At 52.9% G+C, this 19,664-nt stretch overlaps 7 protein-coding genes across 7 annotated transcripts; 4 read left to right on the top strand and 3 right to left on the bottom strand.

Annotated features, from left to right (window-relative positions):
• Positions 1-790: 790 nt before the first annotated feature.
• N7458_012562 (putative DNA-directed RNA polymerase III RPC4) lies at positions 791-2,578 on the top strand (the record flags this gene model as incomplete). Its single annotated transcript, XM_056915943.1, has 1 exon — positions 791-2,578. The coding sequence occupies one exon, from the start codon at positions 791-793 to the stop codon at positions 2,576-2,578; it is 1,788 nt and encodes a 595-aa protein (XP_056760697.1).
• Positions 2,579-4,850: 2,272 nt separating this feature from the next.
• Positions 4,851-5,174, top strand: N7458_012563 (uncharacterized protein; the record flags this gene model as incomplete). Its single annotated transcript, XM_056915944.1, has 1 exon — positions 4,851-5,174. The coding sequence occupies one exon, from the start codon at positions 4,851-4,853 to the stop codon at positions 5,172-5,174; it is 324 nt and encodes a 107-aa protein (XP_056760698.1).
• A 1,425-nt stretch (positions 5,175-6,599) lies between these two features.
• N7458_012564 (uncharacterized protein) lies at positions 6,600-7,246 on the top strand (the record flags this gene model as incomplete). The annotated part of the gene is made up of 2 exons (XM_056915945.1): positions 6,600-6,717; positions 7,005-7,246. 2 exons carry the CDS (start codon positions 6,600-6,602, stop codon positions 7,244-7,246), a joined length of 360 nt encoding a protein of 119 aa, XP_056760699.1.
• A 360-nt stretch (positions 7,247-7,606) lies between these two features.
• N7458_012565 (uncharacterized protein) lies at positions 7,607-9,067 on the bottom strand (the record flags this gene model as incomplete). The annotated part of the gene is made up of 1 exon (XM_056915946.1): positions 7,607-9,067. One exon carries the CDS (start codon positions 9,065-9,067, stop codon positions 7,607-7,609), a length of 1,461 nt encoding a protein of 486 aa, XP_056760700.1.
• A 634-nt stretch (positions 9,068-9,701) lies between these two features.
• Positions 9,702-10,745, top strand: N7458_012566 (uracil phosphoribosyltransferase; the record flags this gene model as incomplete). The annotated part of the gene is made up of 3 exons (XM_056915947.1): positions 9,702-9,878; positions 9,971-10,070; positions 10,312-10,745. The coding sequence occupies 3 exons, from the start codon at positions 9,702-9,704 to the stop codon at positions 10,743-10,745; spliced, it is 711 nt and encodes a 236-aa protein (XP_056760701.1).
• A 1,058-nt stretch (positions 10,746-11,803) lies between these two features.
• Positions 11,804-14,339, bottom strand: N7458_012567 (C2H2-type zinc finger protein; the record flags this gene model as incomplete). Its single annotated transcript, XM_056915948.1, has 3 exons — positions 11,804-11,945; positions 12,013-14,074; positions 14,204-14,339. 3 exons carry the CDS (start codon positions 14,337-14,339, stop codon positions 11,804-11,806), a joined length of 2,340 nt encoding a protein of 779 aa, XP_056760702.1.
• A 3,949-nt stretch (positions 14,340-18,288) lies between these two features.
• On the bottom strand, positions 18,289-18,666 carry N7458_012568 (uncharacterized protein; the record flags this gene model as incomplete). Its single annotated transcript, XM_056915949.1, has 2 exons — positions 18,289-18,499; positions 18,581-18,666. The coding sequence occupies 2 exons, from the start codon at positions 18,664-18,666 to the stop codon at positions 18,289-18,291; spliced, it is 297 nt and encodes a 98-aa protein (XP_056760703.1).
• Between the last annotated feature and the right edge of the window lie 998 nt (positions 18,667-19,664).

Raw genomic sequence — 19,664 nt, forward strand, 5'->3', positions numbered from 1 at the left:
CTCCCTCTTTTGACATCATCATCCATTCTACCATCGGCTGGGAGATTCGACGCTCCTTATCACAGCTCCCTACCTTCCTACACTCCCTTTTAGGCTCATGCCACACTCTCCGATTTCGATTATACAAAGTCCACGGGCTGATCTGTTGTTTTGTGTGTCTATCTCTTTTCGGCGTCTGTGTTTGCGGGTTACTATTTACCTACCTTTCCTGTGCTTGTCACTTCCCATTCACTCCTTCAAACTCAATGCCACTGGTCCCTGTGCTCATTCTTTGGTTCTGCGAGGTGTTTTGTTCTTTCTGTTATGTTGCCAGCCCGTCCTGCGGATATATAACTACATCCCGTCGGTGCAAGATGCAGGAGCTGGCACAGGTAGTATAAGATGTGATGGTTTTTTGTAGTTTTTTCGAGTAGTTTGGGAATGAATGCAAGTTTTTGTCAATATCCCTTTTCTCTTTCCGACAAGTCCGGTCTCTTTTTCAGATCCATAGGTCCTTCTGCTTGTTCCGGTTTTATCAAACAGATCACGTGATAAACACTTTCAAGGGCGGCCTGGACTGGCAGAAGGCCCCGCAGCATTTTCGACTCCGAAGATCACCGCAACTTTTTTCTTGGGACATTCAAATCGTTACTCTGAAGTGTTCGCCTAATTCTACCCTGATTCTGAGGTACCAGGTCTATACAACACAGCATTCCCACCAGTAAATGCTCTGAGAAGCTCCTCACCCCTTCATCTCACCACTTGACCAGCGGGACGCCAACGGCGTCTTGCCCGCACACCGAAGCACACGATGCCTCCCAAAGCTAGCGCTCGTCGCGCAGCTCCTCGACAAACCGGCGAATCCGCCTCAGCCCCCACAAACACAGCAAGTGCACCATCTGCCTCTCAAAATGCCCGCGAGGCCAGCACAACAACCACCAGCGCGACTCCTGGTCCAGCCGGTCGTCCGGTGCAGCGCCTCCAGTCATTGAAGAATCGCAAACCCTCTGGGAGCATCCCTCCTGCAAGCCGACCTCCCTCTGCCCTCGGCGGCGAACAAGCTAAGCCTGTGATGAAATATAAGCCCAAGGCTGTTGAGCGTCGCAGCAAGGAGGAGCGTGACGCGATTGAGAAGCGTGAGCAGGAACGGCTTAATGAGCGTTTGCGCGAGGCTGCGGCTATCCAGCGTGGTCGTGGGACTCGCGGTGGACGGGGTGCGTTCCGTGGTCGGGGTGGACCAATGGGGATGGGTGCGAATGGACCGTTTGGGTCTGGGTTTGGAGGAGCGCGGCGCGGTCGTGGTGGTGCTTCTGGGGGTGGTGGAGGTGGTTATGGTGGAGGTGGTTATGGTGGTGGTTCTCGGAGTCGGTTCCGGTCTGGAATTAGTGGTGGGAGTCATGGGGTGGATTATGACTCGGATGAGGAGGATGATTATGATGGGCTGCGGGTTAGCATTGACCGGATTGGGTTGGAGAGTGAAGAGGAGGAAGATGAGGAGGATTCGCGACAGATCAAGGGCAAGATGCCGATTCGATCGCGCGAGGGCTTGCGCCCTGTTCGGGTTACTCGTCTTCAGCATGAGGAGCGGGTGATTAGTGTGAATATGGAGTCGAGTACTGCCAGGACGGAGGAGATTCGTCAGAAGGCTGAAGAGGCCAAGGCTGCTGCTACACAGGCCGTGGTCGAGGAGCCCCATGTGAAGGCTGAACCCGTTGAGGATGGAGATACTCCCATGGCCGACGTGCCTCATGACGATGATGGATTCCTACCTACGCAAAAGGTCCGTGTCCGACGAAAGGTGTCCAGCCCTCGAGATCTCGCTACACCCGAACCGGTGCAGTCTGAACCTGAAGTGGTCGAGGCATTGGAACCTGTAAAGGTTCCTCGAGATCCACGAGAGCTCCTCCGAACAAGAGAGGAGATTGATGAATATGATCGCCACCTGGAGGACCTAAATCATGTCCGCAAACTCCTATACTACGAAGAGGTCCAGAAAACCACAGAGACCTCTCCCACCGAACCACCAACCGCCGACGGCGAGTCTGCACCGGAACCCACCACGGAAACCCAGGACGAAAACGAAAACGAGGACGAAGATGAAGACGAAGATGAAACCACCAACCAAGCCCTCCTGGGCCAACTCTTCCTCATGCAGTTCCCCCCAATGACACCCAACCTCACCCTCCCCGACGCCTCTACCACTCAACCCTCCTCTACCGACACCCCCGACAACCAACCCGCCCGCCAAACGGAACCCGAAGTGAAACCCGAAGGCGACGACGTCCAAGTCATTGACGACACCACCCCCGACACACCAAAGGTCATCACAGCCGCCACAGACTGGGCTCTCCCCGCGGGTCGCGTGGGCAAACTCAATGTACACAAATCCGGCCGGGTAACGCTCGACTGGGGCGGTATCAGCTTTGATCTGGACCGCGCGACGGCGGTGGACTTTGTGCAGGAGGCGCTGATTGTGTCAAGTCCGCCGGAAGCAGAAGATGGGGCGCCGCCGCGAGATGATAGTGAGAACAGGGTGTGGTCGATGGGTCAGCTTTGTGGGAAGTTTACAGTGATGCCGAATTGGGATGAGATGCTGTGATGGGATGGGATGTTCATTTTGGGCGTTTAGATGGATTGGGATTTTTGAAACGAATCAAAAGAGGGAGGCCTCCATAAGAGAAAATAATATTTCTTCGTGTGGCTATGGATTAGTATCTGCTGTACTATCGAGTCGTCTCATTTGTCTCCGAGGTAGAGTAGACGGGCCGTTAAAAACCACCCATGGAATTGTGTTACGTCCGGGATAAGCTTTCTTCCGATACTCTAATTGGCCGACTCGGTCTGTTGCCCCACTTCTTATTCATCCCTCATTTGTCCATGTACATTCATTATTTCCCATGCATATATCGTCTTGTCTTAGGGGTAGGAACTCGATATATTGTCTTAAAATAGGCCATTCCCTTAATTTTGGCATTGAAGCCTCTTCAGTAGTTCTTCGGCATAATATGCTCTGGGTGATCATACACCACACGATCAGAACCTATTCGATGGCAGATAGATATATCATTGCAGAACTGCCCGATCAAATACCCATGAGAGATGGGAACCCCCCCCCTCCGGCCTAGGTAGCTTTAAGAGCAGAAAATAAGTTAAAGGGCCCCAGGTAGAAGCCCATTCTTTACAACTGTCGCTATACTTGTTCTTCATAAGGTTCTGACGAGATCTCGACACATCTCTAAAAAGGTGGATCTAAGCCGGAGCAGACACTCCCGCACTGCCTGGCAACCGCGCAGTGGGCAGCAGCACTGGAGTGATATCCAAATCAAAACCGAGGATGGAGTATCTCAACGTATTTTGTATCTGCTTCTCGTTTGCAAATTGATCGCAATTATTGTAGTAGTAGTAGGTATGTATCTGGGCCGTGGTATGTAGTGCAGCGAGTAGGTGAGTAGTAGGTGACCCTTGCCGCGCGCCGTGCCGTGCCGCTGACTGTGCATTATATTTTGGATAGTACGGAGTCGGGATCTACTTATCAGCTAGGACTAAGAATATGCCAGTGAGGAGTGGGTTTGATTAAGAGTGCTGGGATGCTGCTGTGGCTAGCAGGCTATCCTGGGTTCGCGGGTACTGTACATGCAGGGGGAGCGGGAATCACACCATCGGGGTGGGTGGTGGAATCATCAGGCTATGTTTCCTCCGGACGTTGCATATTAGGGAGGGGGTGTAGCAACTACATAAACTACTGTATGAATATTATATCGCTTGGACAATGTCTATACGGAGTACGGAGTACTGGGTGGTGAATGACGAGATTGTTCGCCTGCCAGGGCCCAGTCTTCAGCAAACCCCCCAAACCAGGATGTTGCGAGCGGAAATAGTCTAGGCCGGGCTTTATCGACGTAGGAGGAGACTACCGCCGAGACTATCGAGGATAGAGTATAGACTAGTTTAGTAGTTCCCTGAGCGAAGATACCAGAACCGAGGAACATGAAGCCCGCACGACGTCGTTGGCTGTGAGGATAATTTCCCAGGAGGCCGCCAAGCAGGGAAAAGGAAAGCCTGTCGAGTGTCGAGTGTCGAGGATGGTCCCTGCGGAGTGCCCAAGAGAGCAAAGAGCAGCATGAACCAGTTTCAACTGGAGTGGTGCACCAATCAGGCTCGAGAGGTTTCAGTGTGGCGTGTCTCCACCGGCCCCCGTCCCTGACTTTTGCGCAAGTCTTGGACTCGTGGCTCGTCCAATGAACGGCCCCGCCTGTGAGTTGCCTCATCGCTGCGGCTGCTTTTTTTTTCCAGCTTCTATTGCTGGTTCTTTGCTTCTTCCTGGGTTGATTGTTTTTTGGGAAGAGATTGAAGTTGAGAATAATTCTAGATCGCTATATTGTCTAGTATCGAACCCTTCTTATTCATCCCCCCTGAAAAAAAAGGAGACCCCAAAAATTCCCCCCAAAAAAGAAACAAAGTTCACGCCCGTGCGGCTCTCGTGGCGTTGTCCATCACAATTCGGCCCCCTATTCATGGATGGGATTATTGGAGATTAATTTCTGAATTTATTTCTCGTCCTCGCCATCTCAATCGGCCCCCTAAAACCCTCAACTACCAACCCACTTCCCCCCTCCTCCGTCACATTCTCAACCTGTCAACTCTCCCAAGGGCCTCTGCATCTCCAACCTCCCGCCCTCCCCTGGAGTCCCTTGTCTACTGTTGCCTCGCCAACTACCAACCTCCTCCGCCGACGACCCGCACCTTCTTGGCGTTGCTTGTTTCGCGAGGCTCAAAAACCAACTCCCTGTCCCCCGCCACCGGGCGTAAAAACGAAAAAAAAAAAAACCAAGATCGCATCCTCCAACACACCACAAACACAAACACAAACCATGAAACCCTCAACGCTCCTCCTAGCGGCCCTCGCGCCAGCCGCCGTCCTGGCCGATCCCCTCCCACGCGCCAACTCCAATATCGCACCCAACCCCGACTCTCTGGCCCAGCGCTCGCCCTTTGCGACGATACCGGAGCCAAACAGACACCACACGAGGGCGCCAGAGTCATTGTCAGACTCCGACGTGACGGTGACCCTGGACAAGCGCATCACCAGGCATATCCTTCAGGCTCGCAGTGAGGGCTCGCTTGGCCAGACGCCGTGGATCGGTATGGCAATTGGTCTGACGTGCACGGCGCTGGCGGCGGTGATGTTGGGTTAGCCCGTGGAAAGTAGACTGCGACTGCTTCCCGGGGGTCGTTCGATATCCTCCTTTTCTTCTTCCTCTTCTTCTTCTTCCTCTTCTTCTTCCTCTTCTTCTTCCTCTTCTTCTTCCTACACTTCTCTTCGACTTTTCAACCCTTCAATACCTTTAAACACTACTTGACACGATACGTGAAACACGCGCCCCCCGACCTCAACTTTTGAACCCGACCCTTGATCCGACCGTTTAATCGCATCTTGATCGGACACTTCTCCATGCCCCTCCTTACCTTACCACCTTTAATCCTTCGACATTCCTCTGCTGCTGTTTTTGGCGACATTCAGCGACTTCATTCTTATACCTCTTCATCTTCGTCTTCAGCTTTACACCTTTGCATCCATGGCCTGGGCTCTACCTGGTTCTTGCGAGAGCCCGGGCGTGGGGATTCTTTTCAGCACCGTTGCATTTCCCTCGTCTACTGCTGCTGCCACTACTACTTTCCACTGCATTTTCCTGTACTAGTGGTAGATGAGCTGGACGGGGGAGTATAGAGATTGCATGTTTGTACATGATACCTACCCTACATTATATGTTCTTTGGGGACTCTTTGTTTATATGACCGATTCAGGGGACTATCTATGGTTGGACCATGGACTTGATCGGACTTTATGTGCGTCTATACGAGAATTGATGGCACACTTTTTGATCGAATGATTTGCTCAAGGGAGATGTAGATATACCTGCTGATCATAAGCAAATCGACTATTCAGTCTAGCTTACAGTGTTCCCAAAAATATAAAGTACCCTATTGGTCTAGCACAACTCATCTTGTGTCCTGCAGATTTCTTTGCTTGCCAACCTCGACATTCCTGCATAAAGTACGAAGTGACTCGTATTCAGTAGATCTACTTTTCCCCTCTCAACGAGAACGAAGTATATTCCTAAGTACATACTGAACTCTTTCATGAGAAAAGTACATCCTCCAGCCCCAACCCCCCAACCTCAAACCCCCAAATGAACTATACTTAGCCCCCAACACCCTCTACGCCGCTCTTATCCCGTCCATCCCCCGCTATCCCCTCGACTCAGTGCTTTACTTTGGGTTGCCTTGCTTGGCTGAGGCTGAGTTCAGCCCCCAAATCAACGCAACGCCCGACGCTGACTTCTCCACACCTCCGCCTTTCCCCAAAGTCCACCCTCCATCACCATTTTGTCTCCATCTCCCTCTGTATTTTGTATCTGTATCTCTGTCTGCATCGATATCTGCAGCTCCACCAACGCACACATACACCACTCGAAAAGTCCCCGAAAGACAAAAGACGAATTCCGAAGCAAACCCGTCAAGCCAGGTTCAATCTGCACACACTCGATAAAAACCCGCCCCTCTATCCTCTGATACAGATCTTCGATCGAGGGTGACGTGTGAACCATATCGAGTCAAGCATGCAGCGATACCCAGAATATACGCCTGCGTCCTCGCTGGGCCGGGAACTGGGTATTACGGTTGCGTTTCTTGGGGCTTGTGTGGTGACGATGGGGGTTTATTCGATTGTTTGGAGCCGTAAGTATGAGTTTGTTTTGGTTCATGTTGTGTAACATTCGATTTGATCTTTGGGTTGTCTATTTTTCTTTTACGCTTTTATGTCAGGGGCGAGATATTAGATACTGTGTATCTGTCTGGGCTCTATTATTGTCTTGTCTATTTCTTGTTTACTATGCTATACTCTACACTACTGGATACGTCCACACCCTCACAACAAAGCTTGTCCCATCTCAACCTAACACTCTCACCACCCCACCCATCCCACTCAAACCTACAGAGCTCCTTGATATGCTAACAATCCACAGGAATCCAACTTCGCGCCCAAGCCGAAGACCTCGCCCGACGCAAAGCACTCAAGAACCGCACCGCTACACTACCGGATACCCTTGACGCGGCGAATGGCCTGCACTTTGGTAGGAATATGAATGCCGCGCTGGGTGGTGAGCGTGTGTATGAGAAGATGGTGGATCGGTATGCGCTGCCGGGGGATCGGGTGGAGTTGCCTGGGCATGGGATGGGGAGGGAGGGGGAGGGGGAGCTTTTGTAAGGCTGTGAGGGTGTGATGTATGTATGACTACTGATGATTTGATGATTTGACGATTGGAATGAAGTGAGGATGGCGGGATTGATAAAGTATATGGGTTTGGACTGGGGACTGGATCAGGACTGGCATGGGATTGGATATTGATGTATTCTGGGACTGGGTTGGGGAGTTGGGAGTGTATTCCTGTATCTACTGGCATTTTGGACATGAGCATGAACATGAACATGATTATGATTTGGTCTTGATTACAATGGTATAGTATCTATCATCATATACAGGAAAGTAGATCATCCCATCTACTTCTCTACGCTATCCAAGGTACAAAAGTATACGCTCCAAGGGTATAAAACCACCAGCAACTCATCACCCACAAACAGGCTCATCAAACCCCCTCGTCCACAACAAACTCCCCATAATAACCACCAACAACCCCAATCCCACCCCGACACTCATAACCCCATACACATACGCATGCCTCCTCGCAACTCCATTCAACTCCGCCACCCACGTACTAATCGTTGTCAAACTCCCACAAAACCCATCCATCACCCCCTGCAAAACCTGACACCCCGTCAACGCCGCCGGCACCACAGCACCCAGCCCAGACACATGCTGCAAATCATAGCATAACCCCTCCACCGCCGTCCCGAGCATATTCACCGTAAACGTTCCCAGCGGGAACGACGGGACCCGGCTATTCAGTAGCATCGAGATGTAGAATCGGCCCAGACAGCCCAGCGGCGCAAAGACCAGCGAGAATACCGCCCGTCCGCGCCATGTATCGGCGCCGTGTCGGTCCGGTGGCCAGATGGCCAGGAACACGGCGCCGAGCCAGCAGCCCCAGGCTAGGAAAACCATGACGCGATCTACCACGCGGCGCGTCAGGGCGAATGGCACCGTAGGCGTGACCCGCGCCAGTCCAAGAGCGAGATGTGCGCCGAAAATCAACGCGGACAGACTCAGCGAGATGGTAAGGAGCAACACGGCGACGAGCGCCATGAAGCTATACCCACCATTGCGCGAGGCGATCCCGGTACCAGCCGGGAGCGACGGATCCGGCAGGGCATTCGCCAGAGCGAGAAAGACATCGCGCATGAAGCTGGAGAAAGACGTAAAGCAGCCGCAGAAGCCAGTCGTCAGACCGATGTAGAGCGGGATAGTCTTTTTCACGGCCGTGTGTTTTTTCGCGTGCTGGGCGGCTTCATGGTCGTCTTTTGGTTTGGCGGGGGTGGTTGTGCCCCATTCTTGTTGGAAGAGCTTCTTGTCTTCGATTAGGAAGCCCATTACTAGACTGCCGCCGACGTTGGCCCAGAGGACGCCTGTGACGACGGGGGCGCCGGCGTAGAATGTGAGGGCTTGGAGGCCTAGGCGGGCGAGGGTGCCGAGGAGAGAGAAGAATATTAGGTATGAGACTGTGTAGAGGTGGGTTGCGCGTTTGGAGAGTGGTTTGGAGGGTTCTTTTCCTGCTGGTGCTGGTGATGGTTCTGGCGCGACGGCTTCGGGTTCGGTGGTGTACCATCTTTGTCGCCGGGAAGGGGAGGAGGAGACGGGTTGGGGGGCGATGGTCTCGGTCAAAGCTGGGTCTGCATCTTTCTCGGGGTCTGTGAGGGTTCCGGAGGGCTGTGCGGGTGTAGGTGTTGGAGTTGTTCTGGGCGCGACGGCCTCATCTTGAGAGCACGGTTGTTCTGCAGCATACCACTGGGAGCGCTGCGAGGAAATGCGCTCGACCGGCTCTGGTGCCATGGTCTCGGTCAATGGGGGGTCGGCATCTTGCTCGGAATCTGCCGGGGGCCTGGAAAGGCCTGGCTCGAGTTGACGCGCCATGCAGAAGCTTGGAGGAGGAGAGGAGCAGAGGATTGTGAGGGCGCCAGGAAGAGGACGAAAAGAAGTGGGTTCGTGGTGGAGCTGATAAGAGGGCGATAGGCAATCGTCATAGCAGGATATATCCTGGGAGCAGTACAGTACAAGTTATAGTAGACGAGCTGGGAAGACTTGGGGAATATCTAGATGATTGAAAAATATGTATCTGTTTTGAGATTTGATTAGAGGCTAATCATGACAGTCGGCCCTGGCAGCTCACATCAGGACTAGGAGAGACAGGTTGTAGAACCAAGCCGAGGCCCTCAAGGGAACAGCCCTCTACCACCACAGCTCCAGGAAGCAGTCGTAAAAACCACTTCGTACAATCCGTACAATCAACTAGCAAAAGAACCCAAGCTCCGGCAGCTAACCAGGCCCAGCGTCGCATTTCCGTCAATAGCCTTCGCAAGCGGGGGAAGATAAGAAAGCACCGCAGGCCAAAAAGGCAGATAAGAACTCCGCGCTCCTTCTCTCCGCTCCAAAGCATACCACAGTCTCTTTCCTCTTCTCCTTTCACTTCTTTCTACTTTCACTCCTCTTCCTCTCCTCATTCCACAAACCACACCCCCCCCCCCCCCCCCCCATCCTATCCTCCACAATGTCCCTCCCACCCAACGTCCACATCTCCACCCACCCCTGCCTCCTGGCCAAGCTCTCCCAGCTCCGCTCCCAGAGCACCACCCCGCGCGAGACAAGGGCGCTGGTTGAGGAGATTGCTTCCATCCTGGGCGTGGAGGCCTTTGCCAAGGGGCTGACATTGACAAAGACGGGCACTGTATGATATAACTCCCTTCACTCCCTTCGCTCTTGGCGTACAGTATATATACTGTTATGTCTGTGTCTGACATGGCCCAAATCCACCCGCAGGACCACACCCCGCTCGGCGCCCAGTATGAAACCTCCACCATCGAACCGGCAGATTTGGCTCTCGTGCCGATTCTGCGGTCGGGATTGGGTATGATTGATGGTATGATATGATATATCCTTCTTTGTTGCTTGCCATGCTATCACGGAAATACTGTACCGTTCCTCTTACAATCTACACATCCACTATGTAACTTGTTATGACATCCAACATCCACTTTCCCCGCTCATCTCCACTCGATCCAAACACCCAACCACCCACACACAACACACTCGACACTGAACACTTGCTACTTACTTGATACTCACTTGATACTGTACTCACCACTCACCCCTTCCCCCAGCTATAAATGCCCTCCTCCCCACCGCAGTCCCAATCTACCACCTCGGCCTCTTCCGCGAACCCGTCGGCCTCCAGCCAGTCGAATACTACAACAACCTTCCCTTCCACAAATCCGCACTCTCGCCCTCCAGCCCAGCCTCCACAAATCCCACCGCCAACACCGCAGCCGCCACCCTCGCCGTCCTGCTAGACCCCATCATCGCGACGGGCGCCACCGCCGACGCCGCGATCCAGACGCTTCGCGATTGGGGCGTGCAGAGGGTGATCATGCTTAGTGTATTGGGGAGTGTGGAGGGGGTGAGGCGGGTGGCGGCGAGTTGGGAGGGGGTGCAGGTTTGGGTTGGGGCGGTGGATGAGAAGGTTAATGATAAGGGGATGATTGTGCCTGGGGTTGGGGATATTGGGGATCGGTTGTTTGTGGCGCTTGGGAAGTAGATGTGTGGTTGGTTAGCTGGGAGACCAGGAAATGTGGTAGAGAAGGCAGAAGTGGGATATTTCGGATTTGGACTTGATCAAGTATTATTGAGCTATAGCTACTACTACGAAAAGAGTTGAATGAGTTAGACTACGGTTTCAGGCCAGTAGAAAAGATTGTCCCCGCCAAATTGTTGTATTCATCGATTACGTATAGTACATGGAATAAGTAAGAAGAAATGAAAAAGAAAAGCCATCAAATAAACATGTGCAGGCGAAACCAAATGCTGAACCAAGATGCAGAGCGGAGTCCAAAGAAGATAAAACGGCAAAACCAGATTGCAAGCAGATCGCAAGGCGGGGAGGGGGGGCAAGGACGGTATCGCATTATCAAATCACTCAAGTCAAATCAAGGCAGATGCAATCAAACGAATACAAGCGGTCGTCGAGTCGACAAGCACAAAGCCTGCTCCCCCTTTGACTCCAATGTCGAAGCCCAAGGGGGAAAGACAGCGACGCGCAAGAAAAACAACAAGTCAAACGCAAAAACTCGCACAGAAAAAAAAAATATCCAAAAGGTATCAAGAGATCAAAAAAAAAGCTGGCAGATGGACTGACTGGGGGCACAATTAGGGGCTAGAGGTTGTCGCAAAGCACAAGGCAGTCAAAGATGATAATAAAACTCCATCGAGTGCGAGACGAACACACAGGTCCAGCCAGGTGTCGAAGAGGCAGAGCCAAAACAGCGCAAAAATGAACACCACACCGGACTCCCTGGTGAAAACAAGGGAGAGACGAAAAAGAGAAAATCAAACGAGAAGATGCAACCCAGAAATCAAAAAGCAGAAAAAGTCAGGAATCACCACACGGGCGTCGCGACGGCGGTATCTCCCAAAGCCAAAGCCCAAAACACCCCGCCTGGCCCACTGGCGTTTATCCATTCCTGAGTTTCCCATGTGTCCCAATGAAAGCGTCCAGATAATGAGAGTAAGAAATAAAAGCCCGAAAAGACTGTTTGGTAAAAAAGGAAAAAAAAGGGGTCGAAAATAATGACCAAGTCAAAGAGAGTGGAGAAGTATTTAATAAGCGGTGCCGACACTGGCAAGCGACTTGGTAGACACCGCGTGAATCGGCTGGTCCTTTGCGACGCGCAAAGAATCCTCGTAGCCGACTAGGGCCTGAGAGTGCAGCTTGAATGACTCGCCCATCAACTTGGTAATTCTGTTGGTAAAAAGGATCAGCATCTAGATCAAATATCGAAATCAAAAGGCAGATATATAGGACTTACCCCCAAACAACCACGCCGTCAAGGATGTTACCCCAAACGCGGGCGACGGTGGAGCTGAGTTTACCAAAGGCATCGATGGCATCATCATCAAAGAGATTCCGCACCTTGTTATAGATGGCCATTTCGGCCTCAGTCGCCGGCTCGTCGTCATGTTCCAGGCGGTAGAGCCAGAGACTCAGGATGACCATCAGATCCAGGCCGCAGAGTGGGTGCTCAACACTCCAGTTGGTGGCGGAGGTCTTGGCAACCCAGTTAATGCCCTGAATAGCAGCGATCTCGATGCACTCGAAGCATTGCTGAACAACCTTGTTCATCTCCTGAGAGCGTTTGACCTTCTCACGAGCGACAGTCATAGCAGCCGCCACCTCGTAGGAAGAGTGGTAACGCATGGCCTCCTGAATGGACTTGAGGTCGACTTCAAGGCGGGCACAAGTGTTGCGGTAAACCGCCATCGAGTTGAAGATCAGAGGGTGGCCCTTCTGAGGAGTGCTGAGCGGGACCACAATAGTCTCGGGCTCGCAAACCTCCAGGGAGCTTTCCCAGGTCTCCAGAGCCAAGCGAAGCTTGTACTCGGTGACCACATCCTGCAGAGCCTCGAAGCTACGCTTGTGATTCCACACCTGGAGGAACAGAGCATTGATCAAGACGCGGGTAGCAAAGGCACTGTAGCGAGTCTGCTCGCCCTGGAACAGGAAGTCGTGGGCCTCACGGACGGTCATCGAACTGGCGGCGGCGATGCTGCGGCGCCAGGTCTCATCGTCGGCGGCACCCAAGTTCCAGAGGGACTCAGACGAAGGCAGCTCCAGGTTGTCAAATTCATCGAAGCTCATCGCAGGTGTGTGGTTGAACGTCAGAGTGAGCATGCCAAAGAAGATGTACACGGCAAAGTAGGTACGGCGGCAGGACTCGTCCTCGATCCATTCTTCGCGCGAGGGCTGAGCGCCCTGGCGAGCCTCGGTGCGCAGCTTCAGCTGGTACCGGTTGCCAGCGACCATGTTGGCCAAGAGACTCTTGATCGAGCAAGTCCACTCGAGACCCTTGGGGTCACCACTCCAGCTCTCAAAGACCATGTTGAGCAGAGTGCTCTGCATCAGCCACAGGGGGCACTTGCGCGAATCAAAGTTCTCCTTGTGCTGCAGGAACTGGTTAACCAGAACCTTGGAGCCGACGTGGAGCATGAAAGCATGGTCCCGCTCAAAGGTATACAGAGCGCCGATGGAGAGAACGGCAAGCAGCAGCGGGGTTGGGGCCGAAGTAGGCTTGAAAGACTGCTGGTGGAGGAACGGCAGATGAGGGTGGTACAGGTTGAAGTAAGTGGACAGGTACCGGTTCAGAGCGGCCGTGGCCGGGATCTGGAAGTTATCAGGCAGGGCACCCAGGGTGTCCGCACTCTGCACATGCTCCACAACCAAGCTGCGCTCCATCTCGTCAGCGATTTGAGGGGCCTTGGGGAGGGTCAAAGCTTGGCTCGGTCCCGGGGATCGGCGATAGTTCACGGGGCTGACAGGGCCTGTCATCGAGGGATACGGGGACAGGGCATTCGGGGTAGAGTTGCCAGACATGGGCAGCGAGTGGGACAAGAGAACATCTCCAACGGGGCCGTGACGGTCGATCAAAGTGGGCATGGAACCGGGTTCCGCGGGGGAGATGAGGGTATCCCAAGGCATCTGGGGCAGAGTAGCGTTGCCCGACAGGTAAGGATCGAAAGAACCACGTCCGGGTGAAAGGGAATCGGAGCGCTCGGAAACTTGGCCGGTCACCGCTGCAGCAGCCTTATGTTGGAAATCTGTCATCAACATGGCTGCAGTTTCAAGGTCGACCATACCATCACTGCTTGCCTCGATCTGTTCCAGCGTCGCCGGGTCGATCGTGATTGAGGGCTTGGACGGGCCCGCCGAGGAGGGCTTCTGCACGCCTCCATTTCCACCGCGTCTCCGACCTTCCGCAACCAAGGGGATGCCGCCATCTTTGGCGTGCACAGTACGGTCATGGCGCAAGAGAAGGTCGCGGCGCACAAAGGTACTCCGACATTTCAAACACTTGAAGGGCCGCTCTTTCGTGTCTGTAATCAGATTGGATTAGTATGGATTCGGTGAGATCTTGTTTCCTCCCACTCTTTTCCAACCATGTATCAAGCAGAACGATGGTGGGCAGAAGGGGGGGGAGGGAGAGGGGCAGGAAAACCACTTACGGGACCGTTCATGTCTGCTGCGATGTTCACTACGGCTGAAAGCGCGATTGCAAAATTGGCACTTGTACTTCTTCTCTGGGGCCGAAGTCTTCTTGGCCGGCGAGTTGCTGGCCGTCCCGGGAGCTGAGGGAGCCATGTGTAGAGTTGATGCTCGGGCCGAGTTCGTCTCAAGCGAGGATCGAAGTCAACGGCGATGGTATCGTTCCCTGAGTGAGCTCGCACCGGTTCTGTAGGCGTGTCGACGACAGGAGTTCGTTGGGGAGTCTGATCATTCCTTGTAGTGGGGGATCTGATGGGTGAATCACGATCGAGAGGGGTTGTGTGTATGTGTGTGGCTTTGGGTTTAGGATGGGTTTGTGGGCGCGAGTTGCGAAAGTGGGAGTCCAGCCACAGGCGGACAGCGGGGGGAGGAGGGGGGAGGAGGGATGAATAAGTACAATATCAAGAAGAGAATAAAAAAGGCTCCGAAAAGAAAGAGGCGAGCGTTAAAGCACCGCTTTGAGGAGGGGTTGAGGAGGAGTGTTGAAGGTGGGAGGGGAGGGGAAGAGGAAGAGGAGGGGAAGAAAGTGGATGAGGAGAAAAGAGGAATTCGGGAATTCTGGGAAATGGGTTTTTGGGGGGGGGGAGGGAGGGGGGGGGAAGAGAGGGCTGGGCTTCAAGGAGGGGAGAGAGGTACCAAACTGGATGTACATCGTAGAGGGATGGGCCGTGGGCCCAAGCATCGCTTACAGAGGGGCGAAAAGCGGGACTGCCTTAATTTTACGTGACTTGGGCCAACTGCCCGCGATTGGAGGGGCCCAAGGCAGGGACACACTGGGAACTGCCCAGGGAAACCCTCCCTGGCAAGAATCGGGACTTCCCTCTCTCCCCCCCCGCCCCAGCCCCCCTCGACACGATCACCCGCCGGCCACGCACTTTTCCTTCCTCTCACCACGGCCTATCCTTTTCCTTCGCGTCTTTTCGCGACTTCGCCGTATCTAGTTAGTGCCCCCTTTTTACCATACAGAAATCGACTCGTAATAATTCCCAAAGGTAAATCACTCGGCCCTAGGCTCGAATAATATTTAGTTTCGCGACAAGAGATTCGACCCGATCGAAAGAAAAAAAAAACCAGGAGCCCACATGGCTTCCTCCGGACTTCCTATCCACTACAACGTCGGGACCGCCGGGCGTTGGTTTCTCGAGCGGGTCTCGGTTTGGGATGAATTGATGAGATAGATAATACAGGGGGATAGACATAAGTACAGACTCAATGGAGTATGGAATTAGTATCCAATATAGAGTATACATCTCATAGATAGAATATCTGTTATTATCTATCAGAGGGGCAAAAAGAAACCAGTGGGATATCTTCCCCCACCAGAAATGACAGAGCATAAACTGCTTTGTCCTGGCAAGAGACAGGTATACAATCAAACAAGTTCTGGAAAATCAAATCCTACACACCCGAAAGAAAAAGCAATAATATCATCCAGGAGATCAAAGGAAAAAAAAAAAAAGGACACACAACTCCTATATTTCGTGAATCGGATGTCAGAAACGGAAAACGTGAACGAGAGAGACCAAAAAAAAAAAAGAAATGACAAAAAAAGGGAGAAAATAACTGATATCTGCTGTGAGGGTAACGAGTGGGCCAATAGCCCCTCGCTCAATCGCAGGGCTCGATCTCACGCTCTTCAGGTCCTTTGTTTATCGACGATAGAAATGTGTGGCTGGCATGTGAGGCGATTTAGTGTCTTTGATCGTGGCACTCTGCGGACGAGTCGGTACTCCGAGGGGTTACTATGGAGTACTAAGACGGACTACGAAGAGTAACTTACTCCACACCGTGCTATCGTTATGACTATTGGCGATAGCCTCATTATCCATGAGTGATGGAGAGTTCCGGTTATGTGGCCCTGGAACAGTACTATCTTATGCTTGATCGCAGACTACCCCGCCGTTATCATGTCATCATGCCATTTCCTTCCTATCGTGGCCCTGTTTCGGTCGCAACCATGGTTCACACCCTCCACTACCCCTCTCGCTCTCGCTCTCTCTCTGGCATAACCCCTCCTCTCCGATCGGCACCGTTTGGCTCGGGACCATCTTGCACGTCACATTTTATACATCCTCCTGGGACTTCAATAACTACTATCATATTACACATAGTCTGGCAAAAACAAAGCATGGCGGGCCTTGCAGTCGCATTCGTGACAGGCCGAGTTGGACGCAAATTGGGAATGAGACAAGGGGGAGGAACAAGGAAAGGGAGCAGCAATTTGCCAGGTTTTCCCAGGTATTTCTGATAGACCAGTCCCGGTAGAGCAACCAAGAAAGCCGGTCTTAGTCTGAGTCTTGTGAGGTCAGTTCTGTTAGTCACTCTGTAACTTTTTGGTCTCCCCCTACATCTTGTATGTCGACTAGTCCGTTTCCTTGGTACCATCAGGTAAGGTCTCGATCGGGTCGGCCGTAAATCCTGTTCCCCGCCGCCGCTAGTTGCATGTGGTGGTGGGCGGGATCGCCCACCAGTTACCACCACCACATGCACCGCCATTCCCTTTCTACTCCCGTCTCATCCTGACAGCAGTAGTAGAAAGCCTTCTTTGTTATCAGCCGTCCGACTGTGACCAAAATTGGATCAGGAATTTGGAGAGACCCGAATTCAGGGATGGGCCGGACAAGTCAGCGCCACAGACTGCCGTCGTCTCAGCTGGAAAGTGGTGGCCCGTTGTGACTCCGTGTCTCCCCCTGATTGACAGATCGGTCACCATGTCTCGCCCTGGGGGACTGGATTATTGGGGTACTCCGGTTTGGTACTTTTGACACAGCCAGTCTCGACGGCTCTTAAAGAGTCTTGTCGTGGCCCCGCTATGTGGCGGTTCGACTGTGCCACGTCCTTGGCTTGGATGATGGGTAGGGTCAGCTAACAAGTTACGTCCTCAATGTATAACTCCTGTTATTCAGACATTGTATCCTATTTCTTGGTCACGCGGTCTGAGCCTACAACTCCTACGTTGTATGACTTGTCCTATATGCAGAAGATCGTATAGCCATCGTCGAGTGGGCTGATGGTGTAGTGTTCTGTAGTTATCGTGTACGCTGCCTGTCCAGGGTTCATGTCCGTGTTACGTGCCCCTCAAGACTCAGACATCAGCTGCTGGGCTGCAGGATGATCTGCACGCAAGATGCGAATCGGACACTCGTCGCGGAAATAACATCATCTGATAGAGACTGGTCTTGCTCTTTCTGGTCATTGTCCGCCTAGAGAGGTACCTCAACACCTATCATTTTTGATTTCAGTTTTATGATCTATGGAGTCCGATTTTCTAAACCAAGGAATCTCAACCTATCACTTCTTCATCCTCCATTGACAGTAAAAGCATCCAGTATCAACTCTCCATTTTTCGTCCCGGCAAACAAGTGATATGGTGCCCCGTCGGGGTCCACTCAACATCACGACTTGACCCAAATCATCCGCGTGAGTTGGCACGTACACCGCAAAGAAGAAGTCCATACGCGACCCGTAGGATTCGCGAATTCCCAGCGTGGGGCCCTGCATCATTGGAGTCTGACGATCCGCAGACGCGGAGGGCCGCGACGCGGTTACTTGGGAAACGCGTGTGGCGAAACCCCTCCACTACTGTACGGAGTAGTACTTCCTTGAGAGTGGGGGTGCGAGAAGAGAAGAGAAGAGAACAGAGAATGATGATTGGTCGCCCCAGCACGGCACAGAAATGGATGATCGGTGGTCATCGAAATCGCATTTTTTGTCATCGACAGGATGCACGAAAGAGAAAAGAGCGGATGGTATTTCGTACCTACCATCGACCAGATTGGCTTTTTTTGGCTTTTCAGATACCTCCCCCTGTCTCCATGCAATGACCTATAACCTTTGAATTCTTCAGCAGAAGTACTGTACAATGCACCCCTCCCTGGGCGGAGGACTCCTCCGTCATTGAGAGCGCCCTTGTCAGCAACATACCAGTTCCCCGACCCTCCCACGGACAACCCGGATGATCATCAACGCCTCAGCAAAGCCTTGGTGCGTAGGATGCGGTGAACCGGGGAGCAGTTGCATCTCGCCAGGATGCCCTAACTAGTCATCAATCTGCTGGGGAGATGACGGAGTTGATTAGGGTCCCAGGACTTTCTGCAAGGAGACCTGATTCGACCGGGCGGAGGACCTTGGGGATCTCTTGGGACTTGGGACCTTTGGAGGCTCCAGGATTATTTCGATCCACTTTCCGATGCAGCGGACCGACCCCGTTTCCAACGTTCTCGACCCAAAGAAGGAACACACTACTTTTCCATCCTCTGCAGTCAGTAATAATTCCTAGTTAAAAGCGGTGACTTGACCGCCCTAACAAAAGTCCCAAAGTACCAAAAAAAACATACCGCCACTCGTCCCTCTGTTCTTTTTGTTGTCCGAACCTTGCGTCCCACAGGTTACGATGTTGACCAGTTGATCCTCGATGAGCCATGATCCACAACCCACCATTCCCAATCCCTTCAAACAAGGGCTCTTCTTCAATAGTACCTCATTCCACCCACCAAGGCTCAAAAGGATGCATCCCGTGTCCATCATTCAAGGTCTTACTGTACGGAGGAAACGGGTCTATCCACCATCCTGGATCGGCGAAAGGGATCGCAGGAACGAACTCAGCAACCACTCACCTTGCTCCGGACTACTAACTCCGTAACTGGGCGACTGTAAGTTAGTTATCGACCCAGTTATGAATCAGCCTACTCGCCAGTTCCCTCACCCAAATTTCAAAAAGAACTCCACCCCGAAACCCACCAGCCCAGTTCCTGGAATTTCGGGAGGTGCTTCCCCGGCGCGGGCCCCTGAACTAATGTCCACCAGTCTGCCGGGCTGGCCTTGGCTGGGATCCAGTCCAGCGTGTCTATCGTCCCGACAACTCCCTCGCGCGGGCTAGTTACAGGGCTAGCCTGCCAGGGAGGGTGGATGGATGACCCCCGTTGGACTCTGCCAAGGTAGCACGCCAGGACGGTCTGGAATTCCATCTTGACGGGCTGGACGGATGTCGGTGAGGGACTGATCATTATCATCGACCTACAGAATGAAAGAGTGGGCGAGTTAACTTCTCCCGTCGCCCATTCGAGGCTACAGATCGGTCCCTCGCAGGGATGCGAATCATGCGATGCTGCCCATCACCAGCTTCACCGCCACGACACATGGCACGCCAGGATAGATGCAGTGCGCGACGATCCACCACTCTTGCCGTGGTGGCTTGTCGTGACATGCCTATGTCGTCTCTCGTGGGATATCAGGTAGTGGGGGACGGGTTTTGAATTTTGAAGATTTTCGCCATTGCCAGGCCCCATTGTGCGCGCTATCGCGTTTTCACTTTCGCTAAAGATTGGGGCTGTCTGGAGCAGAGACTGGCTTGAAACTTCGTCACTGTCGGTTCAACATGACCCCTGGTGAAGTCGGAGATAGCCATATAGAAAGGGCAAT

This window comes from Penicillium daleae, assembly GCF_028827525.1.
Source record: "Penicillium daleae strain IBT 16125 chromosome Unknown utg000009l_segment0_segment0, whole genome shotgun sequence".
NCBI lineage: Eukaryota > Fungi > Ascomycota > Eurotiomycetes > Eurotiales > Aspergillaceae > Penicillium > Penicillium daleae.